Source organism: Crocodylus siamensis, chromosome 5 (assembly GCF_052110815.1).
Source record: "Crocodylus siamensis isolate JL-2025a chromosome 5, ASM5211081v1, whole genome shotgun sequence".
NCBI classification, from domain to species: Eukaryota; Metazoa; Chordata; order Crocodylia; family Crocodylidae; genus Crocodylus; species Crocodylus siamensis.
Window position 1 is genome coordinate 63785216 of NC_143399.1, and position 18868 is coordinate 63804083.

At 46.1% G+C, this 18868-nt stretch overlaps 1 protein-coding gene across 1 annotated transcript in view; it reads right to left on the reverse strand.

The window, feature by feature from the left end:
• LOC149864170 (complement factor H-like) overlaps nucleotides 1-6890 on the reverse strand; it is a 99100-nt gene extending 92210 nt beyond the window's left edge. The window contains exon 1 of the mRNA XM_090049759.1: nucleotides 6796-6890. Within this exon, the coding sequence (XP_089905885.1) occupies nucleotides 6796-6865 (70 nt within the window). The 5' untranslated portion in view covers nucleotides 6866-6890. The remainder of the gene's footprint in view (nucleotides 1-6795) is intronic.
• Nucleotides 6891-18868: the final 11978 nt, after the last annotated feature.

Sequence of the window (18868 nt, forward strand, 5' to 3'; positions counted from 1 at the left end):
TTTTTAAATATTGAAGTCACATTGGCAACCCTCCAGGCTTTTGGTACTGATGCTGTTTTTAGAGATAGGTTGCTTACTACAATTAGAAGTTTGGCAATTTCTGATCTTAGCTCCTTCAGGACCCTACAGTGAATGCTATAAGGTCCTGGAGATTTGGTATTGTTAAGTTTATCAATTTCTTCTAAAGTTTCATTTTTTAAACCCTCAATTTGGGTCAGCTCTACTAATTTGTTCCTAATGCAGGGCCCGCAATTATTTTGGCTGGGAGGCCAGTCAATGAGTTTTGGTGATGTGTTGGGGGCCACAAGGGTAGCCCTGTCCCTTGACAAGCGCCCTGCCTCCTGGTTGCCATCTTGTGACCAGGAGTCCTGCTCCTAACCCTTGACCTTTGCCACTGGGAGTCTCTCCCTTTGCCAGGAAGTACTCCTTTTGGGGCAGGGGGCAGTTTGCTTGTATATTTTGTGGGGGGGGGGGTATGGTGCAAGTGCATTGTGTGGGGGTGTGGGGGGGGGTGTGGGATGTGTGGAGTGTGATTGAGGTCCGGGGTGTGTGGGACTTCTGGGGGGGGGGGGTGCGTATGGTGCGGGTGAAATGTGTGGAACTTGTATGCATGTGTAGCTATGATGAAGGGGTGGGGTGTGCAAGGGGATGGGAGTGCATATGTGGGGAGGTGTAGGTGTATTTGTGTGAGGTGTGGGTATATGTGTGGATGGGTGTGGGATGTATGTAGGGGTGTGGGGTATGTCTGTGTGTGTATGTGGGGTGTTGGTATGGTAGGGTGTGTGGGACAGTGTTGGGTGTGTTTGTGGGTATGGAGGGAGGTGTGGGGGGGTTCCCCCCCGCCTGCTCATTTCACAGTGGCTGAACCCAGCTGCTCTGGGGGTGGGGGAAGAACATCAGTGCTGCCTGCCCGGCTCACAGCATACTGCAAAGGGCAGAAAAGCAACTGCTGCTGGCAGGTAGCAAGAGAAGCCCCTGCAAGAGGGGAGGCAGGACAGGGAACTGAGCTTGGTATCACCAGCTTTCTTAATCCCACACCTGCCCAGCATGGCTGCATCTGAGCCTGCACTGGCTCCTGCTACTACTGCTTCTCTCTCATGTGCCTGCCCGGTAGGGATGCACCAAATGCATGCTGGCTCCTACTGCTGTTCCCCACCTCCTGTCTGTCCCCGCCTGCCCATCAGAGTTTTGCGAGTAGCCCAGCTCCATCCCTGCTCCTCTGCTCCCCCTCCCGACTCCATCCACACACACTCACCTGCCCAGCATGAGCAGTACCAGAGTGAGCTGCAAGCAGAGCCCACCCCGCTACCCTCAACACTGCAGCTTCCCCTACCTACTGCAGCAGGGACAGGAAGAGCTGCTGGAGGCTGGGAGAGCCCAGCAGTTCCCTGGGTAGTGGCAGCATTAGGATCCCTGCTCAGATGCTATGCCTGCTGGTGGGGAAGGCTGGCAGCACAGCATGCTCTGCCCCCGGTGGGACTCAGCCACAAACAGAGTGCAGCACAAGCAGGGCCAGGTACAATTAATCAATGGGTTTCATAGTTTCAGTTTCTAGGGCTGGAAGGGACCTGAGCAGATCATTGAGTCTGACCCCCTGCCATGACAGGAAAGAGTACTGGGGTCAAACAACCCCAACAAGGTGTACATCTCGCCTCCTCTTAAAGACCCCCAGGGTAGGAGCCAGCACCACTTCTCTTGGAAGTTGGTTTCAGATCCTAGCTGCCCTGACCGTGAAGTAGCGCCTCTTGATATGTAGCCTAAATCTACCCTCTGCCACCTTGCGACTGTTATTCCTGGTCACTCCTGGCAGTGCTCGGGGGAACAGGGACTCCCCCAGTGCCTGCTGATCCCCCCTGACTAGTTTGTAACAGGCCACTAGATCCCCCCTCAGCCTTCTCTTGTGGACACTGAACAGGTTCAGGTGCTGTAGCCTCTCCTCATACAGCCTGCCCTGCTGCCCCCTGATCATGCGAGTGGCCCTCCTCTGGACCCTCTCCATGTTGTCCACATCTCTCTTGAAGTGCAGTGCCCAGAACTGGATGCAGTAATCCACCTGCGGCCTGACCAGTGCCGCATAGAGGGGGAGGATCACTTCCTTGGACTTGCTCAAGATGCATCTGTAGATGCATGACAAGGTATGGTTGGCCTTCCTGACTGCGTCTCCACACTGCCTGCCCATGTTCATCTTGGAGTCAATGGTGACTCCAAGATCCTTTTCCGCCTCTGTACTGATGAGGAGTTCCCCAGCCTGTAGGTATGGTGCTGGTTCTTCCTCCCCAGGTGCATCACCTTGCACTTGTCAGTGTTGAATCCCATCCTATTCTCATCCGCCCACCCTTGTAACCTGTCTAGGTCCGATTGTAGCCTATTGCTCCCTTCTAGCATGCCCACATCCCCCCACATCTTAGTGTCATCAGCAAATTTGAACAGGGTGCTTTTTACTCCCTCGTCCAAGTCACTGATGAAGATGTTGAACAGTGCGGGCCCCAGGACCGAGTCCTATGGAACCCCACTGCCCACTTCCCTCCAGGTCAAAAATGGCCCATCCACCACCACTCTCTGGGTGTGGCCCTCCAGCCAGTTGGTGACACAATTGACTGTGTGGGTGTCAACACCATAGTCCCCCAGTTTCTTAATGAGAACAGGGTGAGAGACAGTGTCAAAGGCCTTCCAAAAGTCCAGGAAAACTATGTCCACTGCTACCCCTGCATCTAACGATTTGGTGATCTGATCATAGAAGGCCACCAGGTTGGTCTGACAGGACCTGCCACTGATGAACCTGTGTTGGTTGCCCCTAAGCATGAAGTCCCCTGCTAGTCCCTCGTGGATATATGCCAGAATAATTTTCTCGAACAGCTTGCCTAGGATCGAAGTAAGACTAACTGGCCTGTAGTTTCCCGGGTCCTCCTTCTTCCCCTTTTTGAAGATGGGAACCACGTTGGCCCTCTTCCAGTCCTCTGGCACCACACCAGAGCACCACGAGTGCTCGTAAAGCTGTGCCAGGGGTCCTGCAATGACTTCAGCCAATTCCTTTAGTACTCTAGGGTGGAGATCATCCGGACCGGCTGACTTGAATACGTCCAGTTCCTCGAGAAGCTACCTAACTAGTTCCTCACTAACCCTTGGCCTAGGTGTGCCTCCCCTGGGGCTTGAGGGGAGCCCAGTGGGGGGGTGGCTGTTCCAGTCCCTGTTTAGGAAGATGGAGGCAAAGAAATTGTTAAACATTGCTGGCTTTGTCGTCTGGTGTGATGACCAAAGTTCCTAATGTGTCCTGCAGGGACCCCACATTACCCGGAACCTTCTTTTTACCCCCTATGTATTTAAAGAAGGACTTCTTATTGTCCTTAATCTGGGAAGCTAATCCCAGTTCCATCTCTGCCTTGGCCTTCCTGACTGCCCCCCTACATCGCCGAGCAGCTGCAGTAAAGTCATCTCTGGTGATGTCCCCTCCCTTCCATTGGGTGTACGTCTCCCTTTTGTTACGGAAAAAATCTTAAATGTATGCTGCCAACACAGAAGAGCTGGAATTGACATGCGCAAAGAAGACAGGAAAAGCCATGGAAATTTCCACAGTGTGCCCAGCACGTGCCCCCTGGGCAACCTCAGGAGCTATCAATCAGCACTGACCTACTTTTCAGTCTTATGCATGTGCAGTTATTTCACAAAACTAGATCTAACACATGCTCAGTTTAAAACTCAATGAGGTAACCGCTCTGGAAGTTTCTAAGAGAATAACAGCCTGAATGGCTACTGGCTGCTATATATAAGGTTTGGGAGCCTCACCTGGGGGGAGGTTGAAAAAGTTGGTGGGTGTTTGGAGTTGGAGTTAGTGAGTTTGTTAGTGATTGTTGGTGTGAAAGTTTGGAGAGACTGTGCTCTGTCTGCAAGCAGAGGCTGCCTAGGCAGGGACTGTGAGGCAGATTGAGAGGCTGGGATCCGATCCCCCGGTTCTTTTCATACTTCATATAGCGATTTACTTCTTTGTTATGTTTCCTCGGACTGATTCCTTTTGTTACTGGACTGTTTACGCCTTTCACCTTGACTTCGATTCCAGATCATCCTTACCACTTTGACTTCGGCTTCGTCTTCCACTTACCTGGCTTTCGACTTCGGTTTCCTGCTTTGACCATCCTGTTGTCCATCACTGGACTAGCGTCACACCCTACTGTTCTCCATTCTTCGTTTCACCACATTACAGTTTTTGTTGTGTTGTGTTTTCCTATATGAGCTGTTGACCAGCCCTGGGACTAGCAGTGGGCAGCCGCACCTATCCCTTGTGGGGTAGAAAGCAAGGGCTCACTGTGAACCTCGTGGGCCAACAGACCCCTTTGTTGTTCATTTCTATACTGTAACTGAAGAAAGAATTGTGCCTCCGCCTCAAAGTGTGAGTAAATAAACCCATCTTATTTTGAAACCATACGCTTCTGTGCCACTCAGACTCCGCCGCCACTAATCCCACCTGTTCGTGTTCCAATCCGCCACCACCCGGCCACCAACCACGACACTGGGGCTTGGTTCATCCCCCCGGGACACTTTTTATGTAGGAGACATTCCTGGATGCTTTTGGTGAGCCATGGGGGCTTGTGTGCCCTCCTGCTCACTTTGATCTGCGTTGGGATTACCTCCCTTTGGGCTTGGAGGATCGTCTCCTTAAGGAGCGACCACTCTCCTTGGACACCTGGCTCCCCTCCCCTCTGGAACCACAGTGCTTCCCTGACTATTCTCCTTAGCTCATTGAAGTTTGCCCTCCTGAAATCTAGGGCTGCTGCCTTGTTGCAGGCCTTTGCCACCTTGTGCTGGATGGTGAATTCCAGCAGGTGATGATCACTGTCGCCCAGGTGGTCAAGCACCCGCAACCCCCTCACCAGGTCATCTCTCATGGCCAGCACTAGGTCCAACAAGGTGCCTCCCCTGGTGGGGCTGTGCACCTCCTGGGTTAGATGGAGGTCCTGCATTCTGGCTAAGAACCCACGTGAGCAGTCAGACCTAGCTGACTGCTCTTCCCAGCAGATGTTTGGGAAGTTCAGGTCCCCCATGACTACCACATCCTTAGACTTCACTACCTCTGTGAAGTCCAAATCAGCTTGCGGGCTAGTCTGGCCCGCAGGCCGTATTTTGCCCATCCCTGTCCAAACATCTTCCACAAAGACCGCATTTAGTTTCTTAGCAATGGTCCTGTCATCCTTGAAGCTCCTTCTTTATCCTGATCATCCAAAGGCCCAATTTGACTCCCTGGCAGGTCTTTAGCTTCGAATGTACTTAAAGACATTTTTATTGTTACCTTTCATGTCTCTTACAAGTTCCTCCTCAAATTCTTTCTGAGCGTGTTACAGTTTTATATTTGATATGCCAGATTTCATGCTCTTTTTAATTTTCCCCATGAACATCTGATTTCCACCAGCGGAAAGAAGCTTTCTTTTCAATTAATTGCCTCTGCACATCTGCTTGCAATTTCTTCATCTTCTTTTGGGCCCCTTTTAACCGCTCTTAAATTAGCTTCCTCATTTTGATAGTCTCCCTTTTTAAAGTTAAAGTCTAGTGTATTAGATTTTATTCTTGTTTCCTCTCCTACATGGATGTCAGCCCAATTGCATTATGGCCACTACTGCAGAGCAGCTCAATAACATTTACCCATTGCACCAAATCCTGTGCACTGTTTAGGATTAGGTCAAGAATGGCCTTTCCTCCTATAGGTTTCAAGATTAAAGCGCTCCAGAAAGCAGTCTTTTGTAAAGTCAAGAAATTTGGCCTCTGCATCCCGGCCCAGTCTATTTCTGGATAATTTAAGTTACTCATTGTCACTGTTTCCAATTTTGCAGCCTCTCTCAACTCCCTTAGTATTTATAGCTTGCTGCTGCCATCCTTGTTCAAACTTTATCAGCTTCTAAGTTTTGCAGCTGACAGCTTCTTCCTGGTCAGTGCAACCACTTACCAAAAACAGGCCCTGGTTCAGCAAGGCCAAACCCGACAGGAACGCACCAAGCCAAATCCAGCTAGACATCCCACCCTTTCAGATACTCTCCCCTCAGGCTTACTCAAGCCTCTGTCATGCAAAAACCCACCCCTGTTTGGGTGAACACCACACAGAAAGTTTAAGTTTTGTGTTTTTTTTAATCTCCTAGTAAATAGGTCTAACTATTGCAATTGGTACACAGGCAACCCAGCATATCACAGAACCAAGTTTCAAGATTTGCCCTTAATCATACAATCGTAAAAAAGTAGGGCGGGAAGAGACCTTCGGAGGTCATCTAGTCCAACCCCCTACCTGAGGCAGGATCATCCCTATCTAAATCATCCCATAAAAACCATAATATAAACTCTACGTACAACTACCATCAATGCTGGCACAACACAGACCTAACACCCTAACCCGCCATAGGTAAAGCAGGGGAAACATGGCAGCCAATGATCTACTTTTATGAAATGCTGTCAATATATGCTCAAGAGATCCTGGGGAGAGAGCCATACCCCTACTACAGAGGAAGGCAAAAAACCCCACAGGCCATACAAACCTGACCATGGGTAAGATTCCTTCTTGACACCAAATATGGTGATCGGTCTGAGTCTGAGCTGAGGGGCAAGACCCCTAATCAGGAATTTCTGGCTTTGGCACCAGCAAAAGCACTAGCACACCCCAGACAGCAAGCATTGAATCAAGAGTCAGAAATGCAACCTTTCTAGCAAAGTATCACCATTAAGATGAAAACCATTTTCCCCATTAAAAGGTGACTAAAAAACACTTTCCTAGCAATACTTAAATTCTAAGCTATCTTACAATATAACAAAGAACTGTACCTTCATTTTCTGCAAAGAGTTTGCCTGTATGAACCAATATTAAGAGAAAAACCCAATTTTTAACTCCCATCTTCAGTGCCACCTCTAACAGTTCTGTTTTGTAAAACTACTACTCACATAACTTAAAAAAAAAACCTCAACCCCCCTCCCCAGTTAATTATTTACAAAGCTATTCAAACTAGTCTTTGAAGCACAAAGGTATTTCATCAAATATATACCTCTTTATTTTTAAGTGAAATAGAAGTTAGGCTTCAGTTAAAAATCTCAGTAATGAGATATATTGAAATAACAACAGTCTGCTCTTACTGTGAAATTAACAATCACAGAAACCAGCAAATTTATTAATGCAAAACTAGTAACCATAAACTCCAGGAACTTTTAGAACCATTTCGCTGTTATCGGTATATTTGTTTTGGCCGATAGGGATCGAAACAAAAAAAGAAAGCTAGACAAATTGACTGGCTGCATTCTATCAGTCTGTGTACTCTGTAAGTAGGAAGGCCCAAACATACCTTTGTCATTGCCAACAGCTATCAACAGCTATTCTGGCCCATCCTCTCTGAATTTCTCTACCATTCAACAAAGCTAAAGCTTGCACAATTTCAGAGCTACTTTAACAACTGTTATGAACTGATTCACAATGTGCTGTCAACATTGTAACAAGAGCCTTCTGTGTACATTTACCATGTATATTTCCTAGACTGAGAATGTTATGTTCTTGCAGAAAAAAGATGAAGAATGCAATGATCTAGTTTTTTTACTATTTAAATTTAAAAAAAATATAACCTTTCATAAGGCAAAGAAGTTGACATTGTATTCTATGCCCTTTGCTAGAAATGTATTTATTAAAAAATACAGACCATGTACTGATGTTACTGATATTATAGCAATGTTCTGTCATTTGAAGCGCAAGTCTCCCTCTGGTGGGAATCCTTATCTTAGCAATTGATGCAGAACTTAGATTGCAAAGGCAAAAAGCATACTCTTGAAAGAAAATTTTGAACTTTGCAGAATTATTGTCTTTGAAAGATACATTAGTAATACCCAAGAAGCAGCAATTCTGAGAGTGGAAGTCTTTCAAAATAGTTATAAAATAAGGTACTCATAAAAGCACTTATTCTCAACCTCGGTGTGCTGAGATTTTTAGGGTGCTACACAATATAATATTACCACAGTCAGGTGTACAGACACCTACATATGATTCCCCAGTAAAAAAAAAAACAAAACCATTTTTCCCCCTCCTCAGTAGAAATACATAGGGTCAAAAACATCCTGACCTATCATGTTCTCTCTGAGTTCTTTGCAACGTAAGAATTGCACTATTATTTTTCTGTAAATCAAAATCCAAGTAAAAACCAAAGGGTGCTCTGCATCTAAAACTTGAGAATCACTGCCCTAATGCAATGGGAGCCCATCTTTTTGGCAGGCAGGCCACAAAATTAGCCCCTTCACCTCCTTAAGTGTCACTCTAAACTCATTCCTCCCTGCCTGATCTGCTTCTCTCCCTATGATTTTTCAGATGAATGGACTGTAAAGTGGATAGAAAACTGCCTGGATCCTTGGGCTCACAGCGTACTAGTCAATGGTTCCACGTCTACTTGGCAGCCAGTATCCAACGAAGTGGCCTAGGGGTCAGTCCTAGGGCTGGTTCGTTCAATATCTTTACTTATCCATCCCTGTAAAATGGGATGGAGTGAACCCTCAGCAAGTTCACAGGTGACACAAAGCTGTGGGGAACAGTGACTACGCTGGAGGTTAGGGCTAGGATGCAGAGAGACCTCAAAATAGTGGAGGATTAGACAAAAAGAAATGTCATGAAGTTCAATAAGGACAATTGCAGAGCCCTGCAATTAGGATGGAACAATCCCATGCACCACTACAGGCTGGGGACCAACTGGCTAAGCAGCAGCTCTGCAGAAAAGTTACAGTGGGCAATAAACTGAATATTAGCCCTCAGTGTGCCCTTGTTGCAAAGAAGGCTAACAGCATACTGAGCTGCATTAGTAGGAACACTGTCAGCAAATTTAGGGAAGTAATTATTCCTCTTTATTCCGCACTGATGAGGCCACATGTGGAGTACTCTGTCCAGTTTTGGGACCCACACTACAGAAAGGATGTGGACAAGTTGGAGAGTCCAGTGGAGGGCAATAAAAATGGTTAGGTGGCTGGGGTACATGATGACTTCTGAGGAGAGGCTGAAGGAACTGGGTTTATTTAATCTGGAGAAGATTGAGGAGGGATTTAGTAGCAACCTTCAATTACCTGAAGGGTGGTTCCAAAGAGGATGGAAATAGATTGTTCTCAAGAGTGGAAGGCAACAAAACAAAGAACAATGGCCTTAAGTTGCAGCAAGGGAAGGTGAAGTTAGATATTAGGAAGAATGTTCTAGAACAGAGAAGTGGTGGAATCTCCATCCTTGGAGATTTTTGACTTGGCCAGACAAAGCCTTGGCTGGGATGATACAACTGGAGATGGTCCTGTTTTCAGCAGGGGGTTGAACTAGATGACCTCATGAAGTCCTTTCTGTGGCGAGCCAGTAGGGGGCGCTCCTGCATTGAGCCACCCACCTCCCTGTGCCCGACCACCTTCCAGGCTCCGAATGCCTCCCTAGGGGCACCTTATGCTTGGCTGATCCCTCTCCCAGAGCACACTCGCTAGTCTGGGGGAACTTCGCCACCACCCCCCCGAGAAAGGACTGTCTCGGCCCTGCGTCCTTGGGGAAACACAGGCCTAATAGTCCGACGGGTACTCGACCCAGTACAGGCACTTGGGGCACTTCCCCAAGTCAAGGGGGCAAAAAGTAAAGTCTCCCTTAGTCTGCAGACCTAAGGGGTCTCTTAGGCATAATTTAGACCCACCCCTCAATAAGTCTCCCACACCAGTCAAAAAGGAGAACTTTATTGATTACAAGGGGTAGGGTAAACTAGGGTGCAGGGTTGAGCAATATCTTAGAAATCCTAAAGAGCAAACAGTGTGGCTGAGGTAGCCTTTTGATCTGTGTTACTGCCAGCTAAATACCTAATCCGATTGAGTAGCTCACTCACGAACATCTTCCAGAGTTCTCCAGTTTCCCCTCTGGAGTCTTGGGATGAGAGAGCAAGCTAGGTCCAGATGGTAAGGCTTCTCTGTCTCCCCTGCTTTGCTGCTGCTTCACCTCATGGCCGAAGAGAAGAGAGCCTCCTTCACCCCCTCTAACCTATATAGCCCCTGTGACCTCATTCACCTGGTCCAGTGGAAGTCAGCCCCAGTTGGCTGTCAGCCAACCAATTTGAAATACATCACCTGTTACCAGGCAGATTCCAGCTCCCCAGGTAGATGTCCCTCACCCAGGTGGCGGATGCCAGTCATGTAGGCAGAGGGAGCAGGTTCCCCCCTCCCTCAGGAATGCAGCCAGCTCAGGTTACCTAGAGACTGGCTGAGGTGTGAATCCTCTGTGCTGGCCCATCTAATCACATTGTCACAGGGCAGAGATTTTGGGGAGAAACCAAGGTGGCTTTCTGCCACACCTTCCAATCCCAATGTTTTATGATTTCTGGCCCATCTTCTGCTATGCTGCCTGTCCCCTCCCCAAATCTGCCATGATGTGCCACACACAGAGGCTGCCCACACCATTTGTAGCACCTGTGCCAGATTGGCCACCCATCTTAAAGTCACCTCAGGCATATCATCAGCTTTTCTGTTATGTAAGTGTCCACAGATTGTGGTGTAAGAAGATCAAGACACCTTACATATATCCTGTTCTGCAGAATATGACCTTTGATGATTATGCATGGGTGTCTTAAGAAATAAAAGTACATGTTGATGTCTGCAAAAAACCACAAGGTACCCAAAACCATACGTTGACCAGCTCTGCACCTATTCGTACATGTGAAGGGAAGAGAGATCTATTATCACAGGAAACTTCAAATCAAGTAGCAAATACAAGGTTTTACACCCCTGACATCAAAACTTACTCATCTTTTCTAAAAATCACTGTATTGTCTCTCATACAATATACCTCCAAATAAAAGATGCATCTGGTTTTTTGAAGGCAGAAAGTAGAAATAGGATTTTTCCGGAGTCATGGCTCTGTGATACAGAGTAAGTCCTCTCAGAGTGTTCAGGAACTGTGGCACTAGGAAATTCATAGGAATTTCCTGGTTCTAGCTGCCTCATTCAGACCACCTCCCAGGAGCCACACTTCCTAGACACTTAATGCTTCTGGGAGGAGTTACTTACTCCATGTCATGTGAGATTAGGCCTGTATATACACTTCTGTAAATAGCTTTTCCATATTACAAGCCTCATCAGAATACTACCAGCAGCATAGGTGTTTCAGGCACAAGCTATAGCGCTCAATCAATACCTGTAGCTGTGAAAGGATTAACACAACTCCACTTTTTGGGCAGCTGCATGGCATGCAACATCTCTTGGCTTGCTTTTCTTTCAAAGAAAAGCTTCCCCACTTAAAACATGCACCCAAATTCTGGGGACTATTTTTTAGGAAAAAGATGCATGTTATATGTAAGAAAGTATGGCATATACTTTTTTAATTAAGGAAGAAAAGAACAATTCACGATTAAAATTACCAATAACTAACGCCTTTGATTATGGTTCCAAGTGACACCAGGGCCAGTGAACAGGCCAGCACACAGGAAAATCTGAGTGGGAATTTAACTGGGGAGTTTCCCCAGGCATTTTCTTACCCTTCCTTTACTATAAGCTTGCTGAGTGGAAGCAGGCAAGGAGGGAATTTTCCAAGAAGTACCTGCCATAGAAGAAGGAACTAACAAATTAGTCAGGAGGATCAAAAGGATGACTAGAAGATGCTGCAATGTCAAAACCTTTGCTGCTGCCAGCACTTCCTCTGCCTGTACCCCGTGTAGACTCTGTCCAGGCACAACTACTGACTACCAAGACTTTCACCCAGGTCCTGGCCTGGTTTTGCACGGACTGTGGCCTATAAATCCCTGCTGAAGACAGCCAGATGAGGAAGTGCACTTGCATGATGGATTATTTCAGGAATCAGGTAGGAAGCTGCAGGTCTTAATTGACTCCATGCACAGAGACCTACAGCATCATGAAAAACAGCCCTAGAAAGCACTGGAAGACAAAAGATGCCAATTTTCAGGAAGGCAGAAGCTAGCAACTCGTATTGACTGGCAGCAGACAGCACATCTTTTCTGAACCTGCTGCTGTCCAGCTGGAAACCAGGTATGAAGCCCTGGCATTGGATGAAAAGCCTACTCCAGTGACAGAAGCCAAGCCAAACAGTGGAAGAATTGAAACCGCTGCTGCCAAGGCTTGACAGATGATGGTTAGCGATTCCCTTTTTGTGGGGGCACAGTGGCATCCATCTTCTCTCCTGAACTGTTGCCTGATGAGTTCCATCTGCCTGCCAGGAGCAAACATCCAAAACATCATGAAAAGTTTGCCTTTTAATACTATCCCCTTGCTGCTCATTCATGTAGGCACCAGTGATATTGCCAGGAGTGACCTTGAACAGATCATTATTCTGGGTGCAAGGGTGAAGGGGGTGGGGGCAGAGTGCTCTTTGATCATTCCAGTCAAGGGTAAAGGCCTAGTTAGAAGCAGAAGCAATCTGGAGATCAACACATGGTGTCACTAGCAGGGTTTTGACTTCTTGAACAATGGGGTGATGTTCCAAGGACTACTGGGAAAAGATGAGTTCTACCTAAGAGGAAGAAAAGTGTCTTAGTACAGAGGCTTGCTAACCTAGTGATGAGGTCTTTAAATTAGGTACATCAGGAACTGGAGACAAGAGCTGAGAGGTAAGGAGCCAGGGGGCCTGGAAAAGAAGTTAGTAAGGGGACACAGTAGAGGAAGCCTTAGCAGTGTTTTCAGGGAGAACATAGAACAAGCAGTTAGATACCCAAAACGTTTGTATACTAATGAACGAAAAGCATGGGGAATAAATAATTGGAGGTACTAGTACAATTCAGGCAATTCAAATTATGGAGGCATGGTAGGGTAGTTCACATAACTACAGTACTGTCGTGGATGGGCACATATTTAGAAAGGGGAAACATGAGGTGTTGCCACACACTTACATCTCCAGGTATACATGTGTACACAGGCAATGTACATGTGTTCTGAGGTACAATATGAAGTGGGAGGCCTGTTGAAAGTCTCTGGAAAAAGGTGAGGGAAGAGCAGAAGGGTCAGTATTGGCTATAGGAAGAACCACCAAACCAAGATGAGGTAGATGAGGCCTCTTTAAACAACTGACATAAGTTTCCACATCATAGGACCTAGTTCTCAAGACATTAATTACCATGACAACTTTAATTACTATGCATTACCAAGAAACACAACAGTGCAAAGGCAAGCCACTATATTCTTGTAAAGTGTTAGGGAATGTGGGAGAGAGGCCGGCCAACTAGCAGGGAAGCTCTTCTCAACTTGGTGATGATCACAAACAGGGAGGAACTGGTTAAGGATGTGAAGGTGGAAAGTAACCTGGGGGACAGAGACCATAACATGGTGGAGTTCAGAATCTTCAGGGCAGGAAGGAAGGATGGCAGAAGAATAAGGATATTGGACTTCATAAAAAACAAACTTTAATCTAACCCAGAGAACTGGTGGGCAGGATCCCCTAGGAAACAAGTCTGAGGGGAAAAGAAAGTACAACCAGCTCTCCAGGACTCAAGGAAGCCATATTAAACATTCACGAGAAAGGAATCCTGTAGCAACAGAAGAATGGGAAGTGCAAAAAGGATTGGCCTAGATAGACTGCAATCTCTCAAATTAGTTGAAATTCATAGAAGCATAGAAATCCTACAAAAAAAGTGGAAATTTGGTCATATTAGTAGGGAAGTACATAAGAGTATCACAGGGGTGTGCAGAGATAAAATTAGGAAGGCCAAAGCATTATTTGAGATATAACTGGAAAGGAACACAAGAGGCAATAAAAAGGGATTCTACAAGCATGTCAAAAGTTAGAAGACCGAAGACACAGCAAATCCCTTGAAGAATGCAGAAAGTAATGTATTTATGGACAATTCAGGGGAAGCTGAAGTAGTTAATGTGACTTTTATATTTCAGCCTTCATAAACAAAGTCACTGATGAGTCTAGCTGACAGCAAAGATAAGGGAAGAAACAAACAACCTAGAGTAGTGGAAGAACAGGTTAGGGAATACCGAGACATTACCAAGTTGACAGAGCTAAACAGTGCCAGACACTGGGTAATGAAAGAATTGGCTGATATAATTTCAAAGCCATTGGCTATCCTCTTTGAGAACTTGCGAGAAGTCAGGTGAAGTCCCAGATGACTGGAAAAGGCCAACATAGTGTCCATCTTTAAGAAAGGAAAGGAGGTTGCAAGGAATTACAGAACAGTCAGCTTGACCTCGATACCTACAAAGATCACGGTCCTCAAGGAATCTAGGTGCTTTGAAACAGAGTACAAGGCGATCAGGAACAGCCAGCATGGATTTACAAAATTGATTTGCTTCTATAAGGCAGAGGGCTCTGCAGATGGGGGAAGAGCCTTCACTGAGCTGGAACCAGTGCAAAGAGCCGGTCCAGTAGTGCACTGCATGCGGCATGTGCCTTATGATGGGCCTGTGCCACATGCAGCATGCGCAGTTGGTCCAGCCCCATGCAGCACATGCTGGTTCCAGGGTTTACTGAACATGCAGGTCCAGCATGGGGCACATTCTAAAAGGGCTGGACTCTGCGCTGCACAAGACACAGGGAGTCTGAGGCACAAGTTGCATAGGGAGCCCTGGACATGCTTCCTGTGCTACCTGCAGTGTGTGCATTGCTGGGTACAGCCCATGCGCTACATGTAGCACTCACAGCCAGGGCAAGGGATCAGTTTAGGGACCCACAGACCAGATCTAGCCATGTGGAGTGTTTGTCACCCTTGAGCTCAAGAAATACAAACTAGACAAAATTACTCTACAGGTAGATACATAACTGGCTGGATCATTGTGCTCAACCCCAGCAGTCCTCAATGACTCACTGTCTGTTCGGGAGGAGGTATCAAGCAGGGTTCCCCAGGGATCTGTCCTGAGTCTGTATCATTTAACATGTCAGTATGATTTGGATGATAGGATCAGGTGCACTTCTAGTAATTTTCCAGATGTCACCAAGTTGGTTGGGGTTGCAGATGCTCTGGAAGACAGGTTTAGGATCTAGAATGCCCTGGATAGACTGGAAAAATGGTATGCAATGAACCAGATGAAATTCAGCCCACAACTAAAAAGTCCTGCACTTTGGACAGAATAACTACATGCATGAATACAGACTAGGGAGTGATTTGCTGTGCTGTAATATTGCAGAGGTAGATCTGGAGGCTACAGTGGACCAGAACCTGGCTATGAGCCAAGAGTGTGCTCTTATTCCAAAAAAAGCAAGTCAATAGCATATTGTGTTGCATTAACAGGAGTCTTGCAAATCAAGTGAAGCAATTCTTCCACTCCTTTCAGGTGAGACCTCAAGAGTCCTAGATTATAAGGTATGTGGTTCTAGCAAGACTCCCCAAGGGACTGGTTCTTACCCCACCAGTACGTGGGAGAATGTTTGTTCACCAGAGCACCCTAGGGGATGATGAGGTTGAACAGTTATAAACTCCTGCAAGACCATTTCAGGCTGGACATAAGGAAGAATTTCTTTACTGTCTGAGCCCCCAACGTCTGGAACAGCTTGCCATCGGAGGTGGTTCTAGCACCTACATTGAACACCTTCAAGAGCAAATTGGATGCTTATCTTGCTGGGATCCTATGACCCCAGCTGACTTCCTGCCCTTTGGGTGCGGGGTTGGATTCGATGATCTTCCGAGGTCCCTTCCAGCCCTAATGTCTATGAATCTATGTTATCAATGACCTGAAGAAAGCAGCATTAATAAAACGTTTAGATTCCATTAGTTCTACCAATAAGTTCTCATTGTTTATACAAGGAATAAAATACTTCAGTAACATTTTAAAAACACAACTGTTTCATTCCTCTGGATTTACAGGAGTAGCAGCACCTACCTACAGTTTGGACAGCTTGTGACCTAACTGTTCTACATAAAAAATGCCTGAGAGCCCCTGAACCAAATGGCTTAATATAAAACATAATCCATTCCAAGTTGTCATTGAGCATTTGTGCTCTACACACAACTAATCAGTCTTCTAAAGTTAATCATAAGAAGTCAAAAGCAACATGCTTACTTTTTTTTTTTTAGCATTTCCAGAGGCGGTTTCTACATTTTTCAGGCCCTTTCTTGCTGCTAAACTGTTACTAGAAATAACAATGAATGTCAGATTTAAAACTTGGAACTTTTTCTTAATATCGATTGATTGCTAATAGGAAAAGCAAGGAATAAGTAAAATAGTTTAGAGCAGCGGTGCCCAACTTTCCAGCCCTGCAGGCCAAACGGGTGGTTTTCAAGATATGGCCGTAAAGCAACCCTATGTGCCAGTCCGACTGCATGCCAGAATGATCTAGTGTATAGAGTCATGTTGGCCCATAGGGCTCCGCACAGGTCCATACATTTGACAGTAGGGTGGAGCATCAATTAATCTCAAGTTTCCTGGCCTGTGGGGAGACCCAGAGGCTGGAGGTTTAACACCACTGGTTAGAAGATGGCTTATGTATTTGCCTTGAAACAAATGTTTTATAGTTATCTTTAACTGGCAAAAATGGTTGTGAGCTAATGATGATATCATTTGGACTTTTCTTCTGACAACTTCAGTTCTGCAACTACTACCAATTTTTCTTCTGAAAAAATTATTTTACAATTCTACAGAAGTATTTTGTAATATATAAGCAGTATTTCATTAGAGGAATAAAAATAAATGTCTTCAATAGAATAATAAGTAGAATAATAATTCTTAAGTTCTTAATTCTTAAAGTAGAATAATAATTATACTTTAATAAATAAATCCCAACAGGTACCTATGGAAGCCTGTAAACTTTATGCAGGGATTCTAGCATATGTTTTTTCAGAATAAGAACTCTCAGATGATCAATGTATGAGATGTTAGAGTCTCAAAGCTACACTAAGGGTATGGACAGATGTTACAATGTATCCATATCAGATGATAATCGAAATAAGCTGTTATGATGTAAAGGTGCCTGAATCCTCCTACAGCAATGTAGAAAAACATCACAACTTTAACATTTTTTCTTTCAGGATATGGAAAGACATTGGATTTCTTCCTGTGAAAAAAATGTTTTGTTCCATGGAAAACTGCAAGTGTACCTAGCCACTGACCCACAACAAACCCAAAGTCTTCTGGGAAATAATGCATTAAAAACTTCTTTTTGTGGAAACTCACAAAAGTCATCTGTATAGTTGTGGCACAACATCCTGCCACAAGCCAATGAGACAGTGTTCCAGGCATCCTACAATGCTACACTACATTTCCCTCCCTGCTCTGGCATTCAGGGCAGAACTCTGCTGCCTAGAGGTGATCAATTACAGGTGGTCTCTCCCACCGATTTATTGGCTACCATGACATCCTGCAAGCCACTCTGTACCCATCATGCATCCCCTTCCTCCAACCACTTCTACTGGTTCCTCCAAGCATAGCACCAACTGGAACTGGGGATATGCAGTAGACTTAGCTCACCATTTGAGGACAGGAGAACAGGCTAGCATTCCAGTCCAACCAAAGGAACCAGGCTTTCGAGCAGACTGCGAGAGGGCCCATAAAACATTAACCGTGTGTCCAGCATGTCCAAGGCCAGTTTTGTGGAAAGGGGGAAGAGGAAAAGGTGGCAGAAAATATTGAATTTGGGTTCTAGACAAGGTTTCTTTCAGCGCTGGCCACAGCAATGCCAGTCCTTTCATTAAGTCACTTAGGAACGGATGTTTGGAGAAAAAAAAATTTCAATATGCACCAGGGACTCCTTTCCTCGTTACCCAAGTTGTGCGAGAGCGAGCATGAGTGCAAGCATTGTGGCTGCTTGCAGATGTGGGGCAGGGCAGAAATTGAATCACATCAGTTTGACCCAGCATGCCAAGCATCTGTATAGCTCGTGTGCTTCAGCGGAGCTTTTTGATGCTTTCATCTAATAGACGATTGAATGAGTTATTAGATAAGAGAGTCAAAAGGCTCTGCTGAAGCACATGAGCTATACAGATGCTGGGGAGCCAGGTCAAACTGACACGATTCCTTTTCCAGTAAAGTGTTGTGTTATTTTTTTTTTCCCCATGCCCGTCAGCATCCCTCCTGCTTTTTCTTATATTTGTTTTCTAGGAAGATGAGAATGAGGCTAGAGAAAGGGAATGTAAGGAAATTGCTGGGAAAAGCACCACCTGCTCATGGCCACTTTGGCCATGCCCAGACAAATGTGGCTGTGTGGTATATGACACCGCAGACAGGATTTAGATATTCTCCACGCTGCAAGGGAGCGCTGCCCATGCATGCACTGCTCTTTTTTTTTTTGGTGGGTTTTTGTGAGTCTGCTGTCATGGAGTGGTGACCCTGAGATGGACGTGTTGCCCCTAGGGCCCTGCGATTGTGCCAGCTTCACCCTAGGGGTGCCTTTTCGTTTTGCATATGATTTTAAAACCTCATCTCTTGTGATGAGGTCTCAATTTAGTGTAGTTTCCTGTTGTCACTGGACTCTTAGCCTCAGTAACTGCACCCTCTGGCACTTGGGTCTCCTCACCCTCTGTCGCTGCGCCCTCTGGTGCTGGGGCTCTGCACAGTACTGTGCCCCAATGAGGCCTCCTCCTCCCCAATGGCCTCAGTCCAGTCCACCAGATTAAAAAACAAAAATGAGCCCCTAGGCTATAACCTGACAATAGTACCAATGACACTGGAGGCCACACTCTGCACTTTTAAGAGGGCTAGTTTCTCACTCAGCAATGTGTGCCTTTTCCCCAGGCACTTTAGGAGCTCCTAGAGCCCATTAGTCTCACCAGCAGCCAGAAAGGCAGCCAAGAATCTCTGTGGAGCTTTTATGCATGAACTCCTTCCCCGCTGGCTGCTGCCAGAGAACTGCCTGCCTCCAGCCCCAGCCCTGGGACTTATATGCGCCTAGGGCCCTGCCTTCTTCGGGGCAGCTGACCAGGTGCAGGTGCTAGCTAATTCCCTCATTAGCCTGCTGCCACTGCAGCCTGCACTTGTGGGG